The sequence below is a fragment of the Pristiophorus japonicus genome, chromosome 5, assembly GCF_044704955.1.
Source record: "Pristiophorus japonicus isolate sPriJap1 chromosome 5, sPriJap1.hap1, whole genome shotgun sequence".
Taxonomy (NCBI): domain Eukaryota; kingdom Metazoa; phylum Chordata; class Chondrichthyes; family Pristiophoridae; genus Pristiophorus; species Pristiophorus japonicus.
The window spans coordinates 248,679,648-248,701,223 of NC_091981.1; the positions used below are offsets into that span (position 1 = coordinate 248,679,648).

A 21,576-nucleotide genomic window follows, 5' to 3' on the forward strand; every position below is an offset into this window, starting at 1 on the left:
TGTCTTTCTCCTCTGTTGTATCTGAAAAAGGCAACTTCTTGCATGAAGGCATGCAAAATATCCATTTAAAAAAATCTAAAATTAATTTTATTTGTACCCAGATTTCATCTCTCCAATAGAACTTTAAGTGGACTAATAGTTTCTTTCACACTTTGTTTATTGCATATATATTTGAAAAATTGTTAGTTTCAAATGTCAGCATTTTTGCATTCAATGTTTTTCTTGGATTAATATTTTTTTCACAAGCATATTTAAATAGATGGATGACAAATTATTAATGCTTTTCAGAACCATCTTCTTTAAATATTCTTTGAAGAGAAAAGTCCAAGAGGACATTTTTGGTTAAAGTACTCTTTATAGAAGAACTTTCCTTCTGACATTTTGATGAAAACAGTTACGTTTCTTACCTGAAGGTGGGCTCCTTTTCTGCTAGGTTAATCCAGCAAAATCATAAATGAACATTCTTGAATTACTTCACTGCAGACAGCTGGGATGGAAAGGAGACTGGCGTGCGGCTTGCCATCAAACCAGCCCGAGAGCCTCTGGGATACTGCGCTGTTGACTGGGGATGCATGTTTCCAAGTAGCTAGTGTGGTTTCCTGGGGTTGCAAAGCTTCAGATTGCTTCTCAGATCAGTCTAAACTTATATTTCTTAAGATACTCTGGGAAGTACCAGGACACTCTGACCAAAAACTACCCCCAAATCTAGTCTTTCCTTCCCCTTTAAAGGTAATTAGCAAGATCTTAATGAGTTTGATTGGGAACAAATGAAGCTGGCCACATGTGGACTACTGTGTCTATGCCACAAAATTGGAATCAAGTATCTCTGTTATGGACGATCGCGAACATCTTTGCACATATCCAGCTACAATTAACCCTTTCTTGCACTTTTTTCGATGCCCCTTCAATTTAAGAGCTGCAGATAAATTCCTCAAATCATTTAGCTTGGATGTCAAAAAGAAAATGGCAGTTCTGACTCAGGCAGTATTCTGCTGAAAACAGAAATGGAAGGCAACAGTGCCAAATTCAAGCACCATCACAAGCTTCTTGTAGCTCAATGCACCATTTCATTTCTTCCTGTTAATTTTTTCTTTAGGTAAAGAAATATTGCTACCCCGATAGTGTGATAAATGTCATCGTAGTTTAGTCTTTCTGAAATGCTAACTTCAGGAGATGGTTACAGAGAAACGGGGTTGGGGGGGGGGGGGGGGGGACTTGGCGCCTTACACAGTTCAGTAAGTGGCAGTACTTTCATATGGGCTTGCAAGTATGTATGACCTTTTGTTGTTGCCATAAACATCTGCCCACAGAATCTAGAACACTGGGGGGGGGGGGGGGTGAACAGAGGCAGTGAACAACCATAGAAACATTGAAGAAAAATTTAGCACTGATAAGTTTTAACGTCAATGTTGGGAAAGACGATACAACAGGATCAAGGTTAATATGTCACTAGGGATGCTGTTGCATTTATCACAGGAATCTCCTTAGGGTGTGACATGCTGCTAATCCTGATGGGCCCTGGGTCATTCTGGGAGACAGGTTTTGACAAACAATGCATTGTTTCTGATTCTGAACAACAAGTGTGAAATGCTTATGCCCTTAAGAGTCCTGAACCCCATTCTTATCATAGAATGGTTACAGCATGGAAGGCCATTTGGCCCGTCGAGCCTGTGCCAGCTCTTTGCAAAAGCACCTCAGCTAGTCCCACTCCCCTGCCCTTTCCCTGTAGCCCTGCAATTTTTTTTCTTTCAGGTACTTATCCAACTCCCTTTTGAAAGCCATGATTGAATCTGCCTCCACCACCCTGTCAGCAGTGCATTCCAGATCCTAGCCACTCGCTGTGTAAAAACGTTTTTTCTTATGTTGCCTTTGGTTCTTTTGCCAATCACTTTAAATCCGTGTTCTCTGGTTCTCGCCCCTTCTGCCAATGGGACCAGTTTCTCTCTATCTACTCTGTTCAGACCTCTCATGATTTTGAACACCTCTATCAAATCTACTTTCAATCTTCTCTGCTCCAAGGAGAACAACCCCAGCTTCTCCAGTCTACCCATAAGTCCCTCATCCCTGGAATCATCTCTTAAATCCTTTCTGCGCCCTCTCCAAGGCCTTCACATCCTTCCTAAAGTGCGGTGCCATACTCCAGTTGAGGCCGGATCAGTGTTTTATACAGGTTCATCACAATTTTCACACTTTTGTACTCTATATTTCTATTGATGAAGCCCAGGATCCCATAAGCTTTAACTGCTTTCTCAACCTGTCCAGCTACATATACCCATAAGTCTCTCTGTTCATGCACCCCTTTTAGGATTGTACCTTTTAGTTTATATTTTCTCTCATTCTTTCTACCAAAATGCATCACTTCACACTTTTCTGCATTTTGAAATTGTGCCCTGTACACCCACATCCAAGTCATTGATATATATCAAGAAAAGCAGTGGTCCCAGAAGTGGTTCTTATGCAGTGTTCAGCTCCAGTAATATTTTAACATGGATCTGTAGACAGAAATTGAGTTACGTTGATAGCCAATACCCTCTTTCAATGTTAGGGTTACAGATTTTAATTAGGAGTTGGATAAACCATGCTACCGTAAATCAAATCAGTTAGCAGATTCTGGTAACTAGACAGCAAACAGGAGATTTCAATTAATGCGAGACAACAAATGTTTTTTTTTTAAACACCCAACAGTTTTGGGAAATTGTTTTAAATTTCAAAAAGATTCAGTTTGAAAAAAAATCAGAACAAATCTTGACACAGGGTGGTTAACACTACTAATGTTACAGTGAGGAACAAAATCATATATATGTGTTTTCAAGATTTGGGTGATGCTAGTAAGGCTGAATTTACTGCCGCTCCTTAGTTGCCACAAGGTAATTGTGGGCCTTCTTGATATTTGTACAACTCCTATTACATTTATTGAATTTAACTTCGCAATTTCCAATGGTTGGATTTGAACTCATGATCTCTGGGTTGCTAATCCAGTACCAGAACCTACACTACCTGTACCTATACAAATACACTTGTAAGCAAATACATTCAGCATTCAGAAATAAATAAACTGAAAGAGAGCTTCTCGTCATTTTGTTTTAATTTTTGATTAGACATAGCATTTTGCCATACAGCAGTTAGTTTAAAAAAATACATTCAAAAAATCTTCAGATCATGTGCCCAGAAACAGGTAGTATTCCAAAGAAACCTGCTTATACAACCAGTCCACATCATTAAAATGGGAAAATTCAATTTAGCCTCAAGTAAATCTGCTTTAATAATACCCATCAGTGCATACATGAAATCTTATTAAATGTTAGCACTTATTGTACAATAAATTGCTAAGCAGATTTTTTTCAAATTTTGTCTGTACATTTTAAATAAACAGCTTTTGTTGTAGTGCACCTAGAAAGCACAAGCCTACACAATACTTTCCAGTACCATTTGAAATACAAACGGTTAAGATTTGCCCTGCATTGAAATTACCAATAGCTAAAAAGTGCACGCAGCTTCTTAGTATACCTAAGAATAGCCCCCTGTGTTGCCTGTCATAAAATACCCCGAAAAAGCTCTTAGTACTGATCTTAGCTGGTACACTGACCAGCAATTGAATATTACAAGTTGGCAAAATTTGATTAGAAAATGTTACTGTATGAAAAACATACTTTGTTAAGGAACTATACACAGACTATATATACATTGGTTGAGGGCATGTTATTTTAACATATTATACTCTTTGTTCATCTGTACATCACTAGTGTTCTGAAACACTGGGTGTGATCATATGACCTCTGTATTAACAGTAGGTGAGGGAACAGCAAGTGCAGGATTGCTTTTAGTCCATATTCATCAACCGGGAAGAATCAACATTAACACTTTAGCTTTTGCCTTTCGAGTAAACCTGTAAAAAATAAATTACACAAAATCTGGCCACGCTTCTGTATGGACTCAGTAACGATATACAGTATTAGCACTTCTGCTATATCGAACAGCAGAAAAGGCTGTAAGTGAGGTTTGCCAACTATATGCAGGAAATCAAAATTTCCTAAAAATATCTACACATGTACAGAAGAGTACTGCCAAGTCCCTCAGGCAAATATTGTTGTTGCAAAAGAACCCAGTGTATGTAACTACAGTATACTTAAGTCGCTACACTTTGTTATAACCAGGTAACATGCTTCCCTGCTTCTGTCTGTATTACACTTTATGCAAAATTTCTGCAGCAGCGCCACCTGCTTTCAAGAATGATAACCACTGAAAAAAATACAGATCGTTTTAAAAACCAGAGGAAAACAAGTGCAAAGTTTACCATTTTCTGGTTGACTCAAGGTACAAAAAACACATAAAATATAATTTCCCTCCCCCCCCACCCCACCAAAAGTGGGTTTTGGTAGATTTGAATTTCACTTGCACATTTTTTTCAACTGCGTCCAAATATGGTATCATACTCGGATAAGATCAACTCCACAATCTGATTCTGGTATACCATGTGAACTGCAATATTGCCCGTCTCTTTTTCTGGTCTCAGGAGGGTGGGCCCAAATACTATGGCGACACTTTGAGTGGTCATTCGGTTTACCTCGCCAGAGGCAATAACCCTAGAGAGAAAGTGAAAAAGTTCTTCAAGAAACAAGCAATCACCTACATATTGAAACAGTAGTTACTAATAATTGGGTCTCATTTAAATGTACAAAATAAAATGTCCAATTTACTAATGTTATAAAAGCACCCCAAATGTTAGCTTTTCTCTTTCAAATACCAATTGACCCATTATGCATCTCCAGTAATTTATCTTTTCCAGTTTTTCTTTTATGTTTAACAATGAATGTGGCTGCCACATAGAAAAATTAAGTGGCTTTACAAATTTATGTAAAAATGTTGCACTGGTGTGTGATGCTCTTTTGAGATAGGATTTAAGGCACATTGTTGGGGCATAGTACAAAGATCTTTTACTTTGCATCATACATGTACTATGGCTGAACTAGGAGTGCTTTATGTTGACAATGCCTGAAATGAGAACATGTTTAATTTCCCATTGAGTTATTAACTCAATGAGCATTAAAATTCATGAAAATAAAGTTTAACAAACTGGAGCAGCCCATCACCAACACTGAACATAATTGGGATTGAAATCAGTATCAATTGTTGGGTGAGGAAATTACTGACACAAGAAATAATATTGGGCCAGATTTTGTTGAAAAACCAACGGCATTCATTATTAATGTGCAAATCAGCAGCAACTCAGTGAGGAAGAGATACCCCGTGAATTGCAAATCGCCACAAGCTGCTGGCCGATTTGTGCTGCACCACTGTTAGCTTCGCGAAAACGGCATCTTGCGCTTAACCTTCACATGATTTTCATGAAATTGCTGCATTGGCACATTAATTGCCCACTGAACTCGCCACAGAAAGTTAAGTCTAGTAATTATTAGCGTAAGTACCCTTTTAACAATGTGCTAATTGTTAATTACTGTCAATTAATCTCTCGCACAGAAAGTAAACAATTTTGTGTGTGCCGTCTCAATTCTTCAGCTTATGAATTGTTTTAGATTTAATGTCAAATATAATTTTTTTAAAATTCCTTCATGGGATGTGGGCATCACTGGCAAGGCCAGCAATTATTACCCTTCCAAATTTCCCTAGAGAAGATGGTGGTGAAGCGATTGGGACGTTTTACTATGTTAAGGCGCTTTATAAATACAAGTTTTGTTGTTGTTGTTGGTGAGCCGCTTTCTTGAAATGTTTTTCTCATTTTTCCTTTGTCTTTTTTTCTCTCCCTCTTAATCCAATCTTCCTTTCTCTCTCTATTTCTCTTTCTGTACCTAATTTGACATTGAATTTGCCCACTCGAATGCACCCTCCTTCTCAATCTGTTTATTTCTCAATCCTTTACTTCACTGGTTAAGGACAGACACGGTTTGTCCCGTTGTTCACCAAGGTCCCAGATGCCCATTTGCCCTCGATGCACTGTTATCAGCTCGCACTTCCAGCAACTTTATGGGGAAAAAAAATGTAAAAAGCTAAATGTGCACAACTAACGGGACACGCAGCAAAATCTGACCCAGTGTAACATTACTGTTTGTACTCCGAGATTTGATATTTAAAGTATTATGTAAAATGGCTATTTTACAGAAGCAAACTGGTTTTAAACATATGGATTTTTAAAGTGAGGGATTTACTTTCACTTTCAAAATACAATTATCAGACAAGAAAGACTTGCATTTATATAGCGCCTTGCATGACCACTGGACGTACCAAAGCACTTCACAGCCAATTAAGTACTTTTTGAAGTGTAGTCACTGTTGTAATGTAGGAAAACACAGCTGCTAATTTGTGCTCAGCTAGCTCCCACAAACAGCAACGTGATAATGACCAGATGTTTTTTTTTTCGTGATGTTGATTGAGGGATAAATATTGGCCACAACACCAGGGAATATTCCCCTGCTCTCCTTCGAAATAGTGCCATGGGATCTTTTATGTACACCTGAGGGAGCAGAAGGGTTTAACGTCTCATCTGAAAGACAGCACCTTCGACAGTACAGCACTCCCTCAGTACTTCACTGGTGTGTCAGCCTAGATTTGTTGTGCTCAAGTCTCTGGATTGGGACTTAAACCCACAAACTTCGGACTCAGAGGCGAGGTGCTACCAACTGAGGCACAACTGACACACTGACATGGTTAAAAGCTATTAAAGTTATACACAATGGCCCGGATTTTGCGGTTGTAATGCTGGCAAAACCGTCAGCATTCGCCGTCATTTCTCTGAAACTGATAGCAACTTCTGGCGTCTATACATGCACAGTTAAAGTTACTGTCAGTGATTCCCTGCTCCTCCACGGGGTGCGTTATTGAAGTCCCTACAGACGCCAATCTTTAGAATCACTTGAACTGACGCAAACTTCCCCTTTTACGTTGTAATATCGCTGTTAAAAGAACCCCCAAAAGTTGAGCCTTGTTAAATGAGGTGTAACTGTTTTTAATGACATACTAAGTCATAACTACTGCTAACAACCTCCCTGGCCCTAAAAATCTAATTTTATATTTGTGGAATGTCAAATTTTTTCATTATGATAAAAATTCCATAGATTAATATAAATAAAAAGTGTTTTTTTAAAAAAAAAGTATGATATTTCAGCTTCTTGCTTAATCCCACGTCTATGTCTCAATCTTTATTTAGCTCCCTGAAATTTATAAAAAGTGAAGGATAATTCAGTGCATTTTAGTTCCTGGTTTGCTCTGAGAGAATTCTTCAATGTGATTGGCTGCTTAGCCTGCTTGATGACATCACTGTTGCTGGACACCAGAGATCCCCTAGAGTTGGCACCAGAATCAAATTAACACCAGCAAAGGTGAAATTGACAAAACAGAGATCGCTAGATCTTTGTGGACAGCTTTCTTCAAGCGCAAAATCCGGGCCAATAGTTCCCTTTTATCAGAGCTACGTACTACCACAAGAAAACTTAGCACAGATAAGATTTAATTCACACTTACTTGACAAGGTGCTTGAATAGAATTTGCATAGTGTCATGGTTCGGTTTAGGTAATTGCCTGATTAGTTCATTAATACCCTGAATGCGTTGCTTGTAGTCTGGAGTTTCTGAAAGACATTAAATACAATTGGTTTAATGCTTGCATTTAAATATATGTACATATGAAGACTAATTATCTTCTGCAATAAAACTTACTGTATTAACTTGTGATCAGAGTAAGCCAGAATGATGACTAGTTCTTAAGCAAAACTGGCTTTGTAGATTAAAGAATTGGAATGCCACTCCAGCTAGTTGACACTAAGGTTTATTCAAGAGGTAAAGGAAAATGAACTAAAATAAAGTTCTGATAAACGGTATCTACTTGAAATATTAATTTGATTTTTCTCTTCACAGATGCTGACTGACCTGCTTTGCACTTCCAGCATTTTCTGTTTTTAATGAAAATTAACTGTGTGCCATCTGCTAGATTTTATATCATCATGGGCAATCCCTCGAAATCGAGGTAGACTTGCTTCCACTCTAAAAGCAAGTTCTTAGGTGGCTGTACAGTCCAATGTGGGAGTTACAGTCTGTGTCACAGGTGGGACAGACAGTTGTTGAAGGAAAGGGTGGGTGGGGAGCCTGGTTTGCCGCACGCTCCTTCCGCTGTCTGCGCTTGATTTCTGCATGCTCAGCGTTCTCCCGGATGCTCTTCCTCCACTTTGGGCGGTCTTGGACCTGGGGATCCCAGGTGCCGGTGGGGATGTTACACTTTATCAAGGAGGCTTTGAGGGTATCCTTGAAGCGTTTCCTCTGCCCATCCGGGGCTCGCTTGCCATGTAGGAGTTCCGAGTAGAGCACTTGATTAGGGAGTCTTGTGTCGGGCATACAGATGATATGGCCCGCCCAACAGAGCTGGTCGAGTGTGGTCAGCGCTTCGATGCTGGAGATGTTGGCCTGGATGAGGACACTGATGTTGGTGCGTCTATCCTCCCAGGGGATTTGCAGGATCTTGCGAAGGCAGCGCTCCTCCAATTGATACTGTACAAGTTTGCTGACTACATAAGCAGGCAAGATTATAACACAAGATTTACAATTGTAGTTTTTTCAAAATTCATTTTTGAGTTGTGGGTGTTGCTGGCAAGGCTGGCATTTATTGCCCATCTCCGGTTGCCCTTGGGAAAGGGTGGTGAAGTTTCTTCTTGAATTGCAGCAATTTGTGTGGTGAAGGTGCTTCCACAATGCTGTTAGGTAAGGAATTCCAGGATTTCATAAGAACATAGGAAATAGGAACAGGAGTAGGCCATACGGCCCCTCGAACCTGCTCCACCATTCAATAAGATCATAGCTAATCTGATCATGGACTCAGCTCCACTTCCCCACCCACTCCCCATAACCCCTTATCGTTTAAGAAACTATTTCTGTCTTAAATTTATTCAATGTCCCAGCTGCCACAAGCTCTCTGAGGCAGCGAATTCCACAGATTTACAAGCCGCAGAGAAGAAATTTCTCCTCATTTCTGTTTTAAATGGGCGGCCCCTTATTCTAAGATCATGCCTCTAGTTCTAGTCTCCCCCATCAGTGCAAACATCCTCTCTGCATCCACCTTGTCAAGCCCCCTCATAATCTTAAGACGTTTCGATAAGATCACTTCTCATTCTTCTGAATTCCAATGAGTCGAGGCCCAACCTACTCAACCTTTCCTCATAAGTCAACCCCCTCATCCCCGGAATCAAAACTGCACGCAGTATTCCAGGTGTGGCCTCACCAAATCTTATATAGCTGTAGCAAGACTTCCCTGCTTTTATATTCCATCCCCTTTGCAATAAAGACCAAGATACCATTGGCCTTCCTGATCACTTGCTGTACCTGCATACTATCCTTTTGTTTCATGCACAAGTACCTCCAGGTCCCACTGCACTCTGCAATCTTTCTCTATTTAAATAATAACTTGCTCTTTGATTTTATTCTGCCAAAGTGCATGACCTCACACTTTCTGACATTATACTCCATCTGCCAAATTTTTGTCCACTTAGCCTGTTTATGTCCTTTTGCAGATTTTTTGTGTCCTCCTCAGACATTGCTTTTCCTCCCATCTTTGTATCGTCAGTAAACTTGGCTACGTTACACTCAGTCCCTTCCTCCAAGTCGTTAATAGATTGTAAATAGTTGATCCAACGACAATGAAAAAAAAGTGATGTGTGACATGGATGTGATGTTGTTCCCATGCACATGCTGCCCATGTCCTTCTAAATGATGGAGATCATGGGTTTAGGAGATGCTGTCGAAGAAGATTTGGCACCCTGTAGATAGTACACACCGCAGCCACGGAATAGCAATGGTAGAGTCATCGAAGTTTAAGCGGGCTGCTTTAGTCTGGATAGTGTTGCGCCCATCCAGGAAAGTAAAGTGTATTCTATCACTCCTGACTTGTGCCTTGTAGGTGGTAGAGAGGCTATGGAGAGTGAGGAGGCGAGACACACGCCACAGAATACCCAGCCTCTGACCTGCTGGAACCAGGTGAGTGCAATCCCACCCAGCTGGACGATGGAGGAGAGGTGCTGGAGGAGGATGGAGTGGTCAGTTGTGTCAAAGGCTGCAGACACAGCATTTATGTGGCTGGTCCAGTTCAGTTTCTGGTCAGTGGTGACCTCCAGGATGTTGATGATGAGGACTCAGTGACGGTAATGCCGTTGAATGTCAAGGAGAGGTGGTTATCTCTCTCTTGTTCGGGATCGTCATTGCCTGATATTTGTGTGGCGCAAATATTACTTGCCACATATCAGCCCAAGCCTTAATGTCGTCCAGTTTTTGCAGCATGTGTGCCTGCTTCATTATCTAAAAAACTATGAATGGCACTGAACGCTCCCAATCATAAGCCAATAGCCACACTTCTGACGTTATCGCATCTTTCTCTAGTTTTGCTCTAATCATCCCTCTTGACCTCGCCACACTCAGCTTGTCCGTGGGACCCACTTCCTGCTCCCTTAACCCTATTCCCACTAAACTGCTAACCACACAACTTCCTTTTTTGGCTCTCGTTAGCCGACATTGTTAATGGTTCTCTCTCTTCAGGTACTGTCCCCCCCTCTCCTTCAAATCTGCAGTCATCACCCCTCTCCTCAGAAAACCAACCTTTGGCCCCACTGTGCTTGCTAGCTACCGCCCCACCTCCAACCTCCCTTTCCTCTCCAAAGTCCTTGAATGTGTTGTTGCCTCCCAAATCCAGTACGTTGCGGAACCACCCAGGGCGCAGGCTAATTAACGGATTTGTTAAGGGAAGATCGTGTTTGACTAACCTGATTGCATTTTTTGAGGAGGTAACTGTTGTAGGTTAAGGAATTCTTGACATAGTGTATGTAAAATATGTGATATGGAAATGAACTTTAGATTTTGAAGGAATATATAGAACAGTTTGTGTGTTTAACTCTTAGAGAATGTGGAGCATGCTGAGAAGAGCCCATAAAATCAAACCTATAGAAATAAATACATTCTGAGAGGCAGAGATAACACATTCAAAGAAGTCAAGCAGGGAACCAAATGTTCGGGAAGATGCTCGGGAATCAGCTCACACAGCAGGCAGGGTTAACAAATGTTTCTATGCTTTGTGAATTTAATGTTTTATTTGACCGAACCAAGTGTGGTAACAAACTCCATTATTTGTCTTTGCCTTACATCTGTGTTATTTGTGGCAGTTAAATTGTAATTTCAAAGATTGTAGAGACATCTGTGTTATTGTCACGGGTAGCGTTTTCGATCAGTGTCACTTCAAAAGATTCGTTAAGAGCCAGCCCACGAAAATCTGTATAAAGACCGGCTTGACTTTTAGGTTTCTGAAGAGTCTGTCTTGGGCAACTAGGAACATTTGCCGCAATAAATCGTTTCGAACCCATCTCTTTGAGTCTGTCTACATCGAGAGCATCATGCCATTATCTCAGTGGATCCACGAGAGAGAAAGGGAGATTTCTCCTCAATATTTGTTTTTGAGGAGGTAACCAAGAGGGTCGATGAGGGTAGTGTGTACGATGTAGTATATATGGACTTTAGCAAGGCTTTTGATAAGGTCCCACATGGTAGACTGGTCATGAAGGTTAAAGCCCATTGGATATAGGGCAAAGTGGCAAATTAGTTTGGAGGTAGGAAGCAAAGGGTAATGATTGATGGATGTTTCTGTGACTGGAAGGATGTTTCCAGTGGGGTTCCGCAGGGCTCAGTACTGGGTCCCTTGCTTTTTGTGGTATATATCAACGATTTAGATTTGAATATAGGGAGTATGATTAAGAAGTTTGCAGACGACACTAAATTGGCTGTGTGGTTGATAATGAAGAGGAAAGTCATGGGCTGCAGGAGAATATCAATCTACTGGTCAGGTGGGCAGAGCCGTGGCAAATGGAATTTAATTCAGAGAAGGGTGAGGTGATGCACTTTGGGAGGAAAGGGTACACACATTAGGCGGTAGGCCACTTAATAGTGTAGATGAACAAAGGGACCTTGGAGTGCTTGTCCAGATCCCTGAAAGTAGCAGGCCAGGTGGATAAGGTAGTTAAGAAGGCATACAGAATGCTTGCCTTTATTGGCCGAGGCATAGAATATAAGAATACGCTTAAATTGTATAATACTTTGGTTAGGCCACAGCTGGAGTACTACGTGCAGTTCTGGTCTCCGTATTATAGGAAGAACATGATTGCACTAGAGAGGGTGTAGAGGAGATTTACTAGGATAATGCCTGGAATGGAGAATCTTAATTGAGGACAGATTGGATAAGCTGGGTTTGTTCTCATTGGAACAGAGGAGGTTGAGAGGAGACCTCATTGAGCTGTACAAAATATTGAGGAGCCCGGACACAGTGGATAGTAAGGGACTATTTCCATTGGTGGAGGGATCTATAATGAGGGGGCATAGTTTTAAGGTGGTTTGTGGAAGGTTTAGAGGGGATTTGAGGGGGAGCTTCTTTACACAGAGGGTTGTGGGGATCTGGAACTCGTTGCCTGGAAGAGTGGTGGATGCAGAAACCCTCACCACTTTTAAGAGATGGTTGGATGGGCACTTAAAGTCAGTAACCTGCAAGGTTATGGACCTAAAACTGGTAATTGAGATTGGACTGGATGACCTTTTGTTGGATGGCGCAGATATAATGGTAAGTACTGCAGGGAATAGAATATGGCCAGCGTGATCGCCTGGACTAGTTTCGATCGCCTGGATGGGTCGGAGGGGAATTTTCGCACATTTATTTCTCCCTAAATTGGCCTGGATTTTTCTCTGATTTTTGCCTCTCCCAGGAGATCACATGGCTCCGGTTGGGGTGGAGTGTAGAATGTTTCAGTATAAGGAGTGTCGCAGATGTGTGAGGCGGACTCGTTGGGCTGGGTGCTCTTTGCCTTTCCGTCATTGTTCAATGGGTTTATATGTTACTTTTAGGGCTGCTGACCAAGGGCCGTGCGGCTCTTTCTCGGCCGACGCGGACACGTTGGGCCGAATTGGCTTTCTTCTGCGCTGTATGTTTCTATCTTAGATCTGGTTCTGTGTAATGAGACAGGATTATTAAATGATCTCCTAGTAAAGGATCCTCTAGGAATGAGTGACCATAACATGGTTGAATTTCAAATTCAGTTGGAGGGTGAGAAAGTTGGATCTCTAACCAGTGTCCTAAGCTTCAATAACAGAGACTACAAAGGAACGAAGGCAAAGTTGGCTAAAGTGGACTGGGAAAATAGATTAAGGAGTGGGATGGTTGTTGAACAGTGGCAGACATTTATGGAGATATTTCATAACTCTCAACAAAAATATATCCCAATGAGAAGAAAAGGCTGTAAGAGAAGGGATAACCATCCATGGCTAACTAAGGAAGTAAGGGATGGTATCAAATTGAAAATAAGGACATACAATGTGGCCAAGACTAGTGGGAGGCCAGAGGATTGGGAAACTTTTAAAAGCCAGCAAAAAACGACAAAAAAATAATAGAGGGGAAAAATAGATGATGAAAGTAAACTAGCACGAAATATAAAAACAGATAGTAAGAGTTTCTACAGGTACATAAAAAGGAAAAAGAGTGACTAAAGTAAATGTTGGTCCCCTAGAAGGTGAGACTGGGGAATTAATAATGGGGAACAGGGAAATGGCAGCGACATTGAACAAATATTTTGTATCGGTCTTCATGGTAGAAGACACTAAAAACATCTCAATAATGGATAATCAAGGAGCTATAGGGAGGGAGGAACTTAATACAATCACTATCACTAAAGTAGTAGCACTCAGTAAAATAATGGGACTAAAGGCAGACAAGTCCCTTGGACCTGATGGCTTGCACCTTTGGGTCCTAAATGAAGTGGCTGCAGAGATAGTGGATGCATTGGTTGTAATCTACCAAAATTCCCTGGATTCTGGGGAGGGCCCAGTGGATTGGAAAACCGCAAATGTAACGCCCCTATTTTAAAAAGGCAGACAGAAAGCAGGATAGAGAACTGGTTGGCAGACAGGAAGCAGAAAGTCGGGATAAACGGGTCCTTTTCAGAATGACAGCAGTGACTAGTGGGGTGCCGTAGAGCTCAGTGCTGGGACCTGAGCTCTTTACAATATACATTAATGATTTGGATGAGGGAATTGAATGTAATATCTCCAAGTTTGCAGATGACACTAAGCTGGGTGGCAGTGTGAGCTGTGAGGAGGACGCCAAAAGGCTGCAGGGTGACTTGGACAGGTTAGGTGAGTGGGCAAATGCGTGGCAGATGCAGTATAATGTGGATAAATGTGAGGTTATCCACTTGCCATTGGGGAAGTGCAACGAAGCTTCACCAAACTGATTCCCAGGATGGCAGGACAGACATATGAGGAGAGACTGGAATGACTGGGCCTGTATTCACTGGAGTTTAGAAGGATGAGAGGGGATCTCACAAAAACATATAAAATATTGACGGGACTGGACATGTTAGGCGCAGGAAGAATGTTCCCGGTGTTAGGGAAGTCCAGAACCAGGGGACATAGTCTAAGGATAAGGGGTAAGCCATTTAGGACTGAGATGAGGAGAAACTTCTTCACTCAGAGTTGTTAACCTGTGGAATTCCCTACCGCAGAGAGTTGTTGAGGCCAGTTCACTGGATATATTCAAGAGGGAGTTAGATATGGTCATTACAGCTAAAGGGATCAAGGGGTATAGAGAGAAAGCAGGAAAGGGGTACTGAGGTGAATGATCAGCCATGATCTTATTGAATGGTGGTGCAGGCTCGAAGGGCCGAATGGCCTACTGCTGCACCTATTTTGTATGTTTCTATGAAACTATAGACCGGCTAGCATAACATTTGTCGTTGGGAAAATGCTAGAGTCCATTATTAAGGAAGCAGTAGCGGGACATTTGGAAAAGCATAATTCAATCAAGCAGAGTCAGCATAGTTTTATGAAAGGGAAATCATGTTTGACAAATTTGCTGCAATTCTTTGAGGATGTAGTGAGCAGGGTGGATAAGGGGGAACCAGTGGGTGTGGTGTATTTGGATTTCCAGAAGGCATTCGATACGGTGCCACATAAAAGGTTACTGGACAAGATAAAAGTTCACGGGGTTGGGGGTAATATATTAGCATGGATTGAGGATTGGCTAACTAACAGAAAACAGAGAGTTGGGATAAACGGGTCATTTTCCAGTTGACAAACTAACTAGTGGAGTGCCGCCGGGATTGGTGCTGGGTCCTCAACTATTTACAATCTATATTAATGACTTGGATGAAGGTACAGAGTGTAATGTAGCCAAGTTTGCTGATCATACAAAGATGGGTGGGAAAGCAAATTGTGTGGAGGATACAAGAAATATGCAAATGGATATAGACAGGCTAAGTGAATGGGCAGAAATTTGGCAGATGGGAGTATAATGTAGGAAAATGTGAGGTTATCCACTTTGGCAGAATAAATAGAAAAGCAAATTATAATTTAAATGGAAAAAAAATTGCAAGTGCTTCAGTACAGAGGGACCTGGGGGGTCCTTGTGCATGAAACACAAAAAGTTAGTGTGCAGGTACAGCAAGTAATAAGGAAGACAAATGGAATGTTGGCCTTTATTGCAAGGAGCATAGAGTATAAAAGCAGAGACATTCTGCTACAACTGTACAGGTTATTGGTGAGGTCACATCTGGAGTACTGCATGAAGTTTTGGTCTCCGTATTTAAGGAAGGATATATTTGCATTGGAGGCTGTTCAGAGAAGGTTCACTAGGTTGATTCCGTAGATGAGGGGGTTGACTTATGAAGATAGGTTGAGCCTATACTCATTGGAGTTCAGAAGAATGAGAGGTGATCTTATCGAAACATATAAAATAATGAGGGGGCTTGACAAGATGGATGCAGAGGGGATATTTTCACTCATGGGGAAACTAAAACTAGGGGGCATAGTCTCAGAATAAGGGGCTGCCCTTTTAAAACTGAGATGAGGAGGAATTTCTCCTCTGCGTTGTAATCTGTGGAATTCATTGCCCCAGAGAGCTGTGGAGGCTGGGTCACTGAATATATTTAAGGCGGAGATAGACAGATTTTTGAGCGATAAGGAAATAAAGGGTTATGGGGAACGGGCAGGGAAGTGAAACTGAGTCCATGATCATATTAACCATGATCTTATTAAATGGCGGAGCAGGCTCAAGGGGTCAAATGGCCTGCTCCAGCTCCTATTTCTTATGTTCTAACTACATGTTTGAATCCCTTCAATCTGGTTTCTGCCCCTGCTACAGTGCCGAAACGGCTCTCAGCAAAGTCACAAATGTCATCCTTTGTGACTGTGACAAAGGTAAACTATTCTTTCCTTGTCCTCCTGGACCTGTCTGCAGCCTTTGACACAGTTGACCACTCATCTTCCTCCAACACCTCTCCACCATCGTCCACCTGAGTGGGGCTGCACTCGCCTGGTTCCATTCTTATCTATCTAATCATAGCCAGAAAGTCTCCTGCAGTGGCTTCTCTTCCCACTCCCGCATTGTTACCTCTGGTGTCCCTCAAGGATCTATCTTTGGCCCCCTCCTATATCTCATCCATATGCTGCCCCTTGGCGATATCATCCAAAAACAGTTAGTTTCCACATGTATGCTGATGACACCCAACTCTACCTCTCCACTACTTCTTTAGATTCCTCCATGGTCTCTAAATTGTCAGATTGCTTGTCCAACATACAGTACTGGATGAGCAGAAATTTTCACCAATTAAATATCGTGAAGACCGAAGCCATTGTCTTTGGTCCCCGCCACAAACTGCGTTCCCTTCTCCCCAGCATCTATCCGAGATTAAACCAGACTGTTCGCAGCCTAGGCGTCATATTTGACCCTGAAATTAGCTTCCGGCCACATATCCGCGGCATAACTAAAACCGCCTATTCCCTGCTGCATATGCCCCATCTGCCCCTGACTCAGCTCTTCTGCTGCTGAAACCCTCATCCATGCCTTTGTTAAACTTGACTACTCCAACTCACTCCTGGCTGGCCTCCCACATTCTATACTACATAAACTTGAGGCCATCCAAAGCTCAGCAGCCCATGTCTTAACTCGCACCAAGTCCTGATCACCCATGTTTGCTGACCTACATTGCCTCCCGGTTAAGCAATACCACGATTTTAAAATCCTCATCCTGGTTATCAAATCCCTCCATGGCCTTGCCCCTCCCCATCTCTCTAAGGACAGGGAAGTGGACACGTATCCATGATCGAAGCAGCCATGATCATATTAAATGGCGAAGCAGACTTGAGGGGTCGTATGGCCTACTCCTGCTCCTATTTCTTATGTTATCTCTGTAATCTATATCAGCCTCACAACACCATGAAATGTCTGCGCTCCTCAGCATACCCGATTATAAATGCTCAACCATCGGTGCCGTGCCTTCAGCTGCTTGGGCCCCAAGCTCTGGAACTCCCTCCTTAAACCTCTCTAACTTTCTTTCCTCCTTTAAGACGCTCCTTAAAACCTATTTCTTTAACCAAGCTTTTGGTCATCTGCTGTAATTGCTTATGTGGCTCGGTGTCAAATTTATCTGTTTTGTCTTATAACACGGCTGTGAAGCGCCTTGGGACGTTTTACTCTGTTAAAGGCGCTATATAAATAAAAGTTGTTGATGTTATGATGGAGCGAAAGAATTGATGAAACAGCTGAAGATAATTGGGCACTGCTGGAGGTGCTATCTGTTGGATGATTCTTTATCTGCTTGCTGAGATGGACATAAAAGATCCCAAAGGCGGCGGGAGTTTTCTCAATCTCCCAGCCAATATTTATGCCTCAACCAACGCCACTAAAAGGATTGTCTGGTCATTTATCTCATTGCTGTTGTGGGACCTGGCTGTGTGCAAACGTGATGCTTTATTTGCCTACTTTACCATGGCACAACATTTCATAAAGTACTTCACTGGCTGTGAAATATTTTTGGGACCATCTGAGCATGTGAAGGCACTATACAGGCACAACGTCCCGAATCCTGCTGTCCGAAAACCGGACATTTTTGAGGCGGCCAAGATCATCGGGTGGCGAGGAGCGGAGAACCGGCGGGTGGCGAGGAGCGGAGAACCGGCGGGTGGCGAGGAGCGCCAACAGCGAGGTCTGAAATCTGTCAAAATCCAAAAACCTGCATGGTCGAGTTTGCTGGATTTCGGACAAGAAAATCAACACGTCTGAAATTGGCAAAATCCGAAAACCGGTCTTAATCCCAAGGTTGCCGGATTTCAGATGTTGTACTTGTATATGCAAGACCTTTCCTTTCTTCGAAATCAGAGGTTTACCAGATTACATATTTAATACTATATATATTTCTCCAAATACATATACCAGAAGAACTGGCAGAATCAGTCAGTCCCTGAAAAAATACATAAGTGTTAAAAGTTGCACTGGATTTACAGCTTCAAAACCACCTGTCATCCATGTTGAAGGATGTTCTGTAGACAGAGAGAGGCAAACAGTAGAGAACCTGAATGGAAATTAAAAACTGCATAAAATAAATATACCATGAAAGTTTAAAGTCACAAAAAGGCCAAGCATTGCTATTTTATTTCTTTGAGGGTTTTAAAAAAATACATTGTCTTTTATGATTTTTTTCCGTCAATCAGGTTCAAAAGTTACCAGTGCAAGAGGTTGTTGCAGCCTAAAACAAATTGGTTGAAGGAACACGAGACAAAATCAGAAATATTGGAATGTAGCAAACGCCACTCTGTGGCTGAATTGTGCACTACAAGCTGTTGGAAAAATGGCAGAATGGTATAAATGTGTAATGACAAAACACTGCCAACCAAATCTGGTGGTCATCCCACACTCAACAGCCTTACTGGTTAATCAGAAATTTACAGCACAGAAGGAGGCCATTCGACCCCATCGTGTCTGTGTCGATTAAAATGCTGTCCTTGTAGGATTATCCCCAAGGTTATGCTCATGTTTGAATGCTACAAAAAATAAACTTCTTGGTTATACCACTTCCTTATGAGATCAACATTTTGTTTTGCAAATTTTATATTACTACTGTAATAATTTTGCTCTCAAGTCCTAATGAAAGGTTATAATTCCTGAGGTCTTTATTGGTAAATGACAAATGTTCAGAAATTAACTGAAACCACCATTTAATATTACATTAAAATAGATTTTTTTTCAAAAAGCAGTTTCAGCCAATTAAATGTGATCACATAGTTCACTCAACTTTCCCCCTAGACAGTGTAATAGGATAGCCAAGTGACATTATATGGCCTTCATAAAAGCTGCTCCAGACTGGCAACTGGTGCCCAAAACAGAAATCTACTAAGTGTTTCTGGTTAATTGTTTTTCTTTGTTGTATGGAAGAGCCTTGCTTCTGGTCAGCACTTCTCCACAGTAAGATCAGAAACTCGACAGGGTGGGGCTAATCAAGGGTGAAACACCAGCATGCCATCATTCCATGATGCTGTGTGCTGTAACTTGCTGCATTCATTACAGATGATGCCTTGAGTAGATGCCATGTTATTTTTATTTAATGAACAGAATCAGTGACACAATTTGGAATGTTAAAAGTCCCAAATATCAATGACAAATATCTGTTGTCAGTGATTCAAAGACTTAAAAATATTCACTGAATTATCCTCATTAGTGTCCAAAATGTGATTGCTGCAAATGAGGGTACTAACTGCACTCAATTATTCATGCTCAAAACTGCCTGCAGCTCCAGGGAATTCCTTCCTTCCTGATCTGAACAATTTATTTTGAAGTTTTTAAGATCAAAATTAAGCATAAGAAATCCTGATACAATAATAATGCTGCTGAGAAGACAGAAGTATTATTAACGTTGTATTACTAAAATATATATGCTTAATTTTTTTTAAACAAGGTTTAAATACCACTTTGATTCTAGTCTTTTTTTGGAAAATTTTGTAACCTATAAGATTTCCATATCTCAATTTAGTCACGATAGATTCAGATGAGGATGGCTATCTATCCTTCCCAGCTCATCCCAGAGAAAAAACTAGTGTCTTCACATCATCCAGTTAGTTAAAAAATGATTTCAGGGTTTTGACTCCCAGAGGTCTATTCCTTGTGCTGATCACTCTGATGAAAGACTTTCTGAAATTAGTCCTAAATTGGGCTCTCACTATTTTAACCCTGTACTCCCTTGTACAACTTAAGTTTTAACTTGGAAGCAATGTCCCACACTGTTTATTATCTTGTACAACTTTTTGACGTCCCCTTGCAAAACTGATAAGTCAAAACTTGAGAAACTTGGACTAATCAGTTCTCTGATGCTGGGGATCAACCTTTAGGCTCTTTTCTGTACCAACTCCAGAACTTGAATGTGTTGAATGACCAGTACTCAAAATGTAGTTTGCCACACATCATACAGTTTGAGTATGGCATCCTCCCACTTATACTCTAATGATTTGGCTATATAGCTTAGCATACTACTTGCTTTATTGATCGCTACACTGCACTGCATGTTAAATGCTAACTTTACAAATCTACCCAGATTTGTTCAAACTTCACCTTCTTCCACACAGCCTTTAAGTATAGCATCTACTTTTTCTTCCTACTTGCAGAATTGGATACCAACGTGTTAAATTTCATTTGCCACATGTCCATTGTACGAAAGGCGAGAAATTTACATCCAAGTTCAGGACTAAATGTGGGGGTAGGGAGGTATCATTTTATATGTGGATTATATCTATCCTGATGAGCTGTCTTATATTGAAATCAACACTGGGAGCCTAGGCTGAAGTCAGGACTTGGGAGGAGCAGATTGGAACAACAGCTGACAGCAACAGCTGATAGAAATATGCTGGTTGAAATGAGAGAGAGAGAGAGAGAGAGAGAGAGAGAGATGTATTTGTGGATACCAGCTGACACAAAGGTGGTAATTTTAGGTTGTAATCTTAACCCTCGTCTTAAATCAAGGTCAAGGATTTTTTGGGTGGAATTGGTACGGGTGGGAATTGTCTTATATGTGGGTCACTTCATTAGCAAATATACAGTTCCATATTTTGTTCAATTTATTCTGTAGGTATTTCCTTTTCTCATTGATCTACGTTCCCTAGTTCGTTCACTTCTCCCAATATTTAAATTTAAATTTTACATTATTTCTTCCTTGTTCAAAATCTGTTTTTAAACTTCCTTACCTATTTTCCTTTTAGAATTTAATATTTTTCTCCTGCGCCTCTATAGACCTACATCTTTAAAAAATTGGTCCCTGATTGGCTGGAAACTGACACCAGAGACTAGATTTTCCTGCAAATCGAGTATCAGGATTAAAGTTTGTCCTGGTCCAATCACTGAAGCAACAGGTCAACCAGTGATGTTAGACCACTAACAACTGCCCAATAAAGCAGGTACTGACAAAGCTAGTTACCTCATTTCCAGTGTCCCAAGGATTAATGTGGATAAGAAAATAATAGGAGGAGTGTGCCATTTAGCCCTATGAGCCCGCTCCGCCATTCATTATCATAGCTGATCTTCGACCTCAACTTCACCTCGCACTATTCCCCTAAGTATCCAAAAAACCTATCAATCTCTGACTTGAATATAATCAACAACTGAGCATCTGCAGCCTTCTGGGGTAGAGAATTCAAAGATTTGAGTGAAGAAATTTCTCCTCATCTCAATCCTAAATGGTCAACCCCTTATTTTGAGACTGTGATCCCTAGTTCTAGATTCCTCAGCCAGGGG

General features: G+C 41.2%; 1 protein-coding gene across 7 annotated transcripts in view; it reads right to left on the reverse strand.

Annotated features, from left to right (window-relative positions):
* Positions 1-3,076: 3,076 nt before the first annotated feature.
* arhgap12b (Rho GTPase activating protein 12b) overlaps positions 3,077-21,576 on the reverse strand; it is a 281,212-nt gene continuing 262,712 nt past the window's right edge. For all 7 annotated transcript variants that reach the window (XM_070881529.1, XM_070881531.1, XM_070881530.1 and 4 more), the window contains 2 exons: positions 7,477-7,582; positions 3,077-4,583 (listed from right to left, as the gene is read on the reverse strand). In XM_070881529.1, the coding sequence (XP_070737630.1) occupies positions 4,406-4,583; positions 7,477-7,582 (284 nt within the window). In that variant the 3' untranslated portion in view covers positions 3,077-4,405. The remainder of the gene's footprint in view (positions 4,584-7,476; positions 7,583-21,576) is intronic.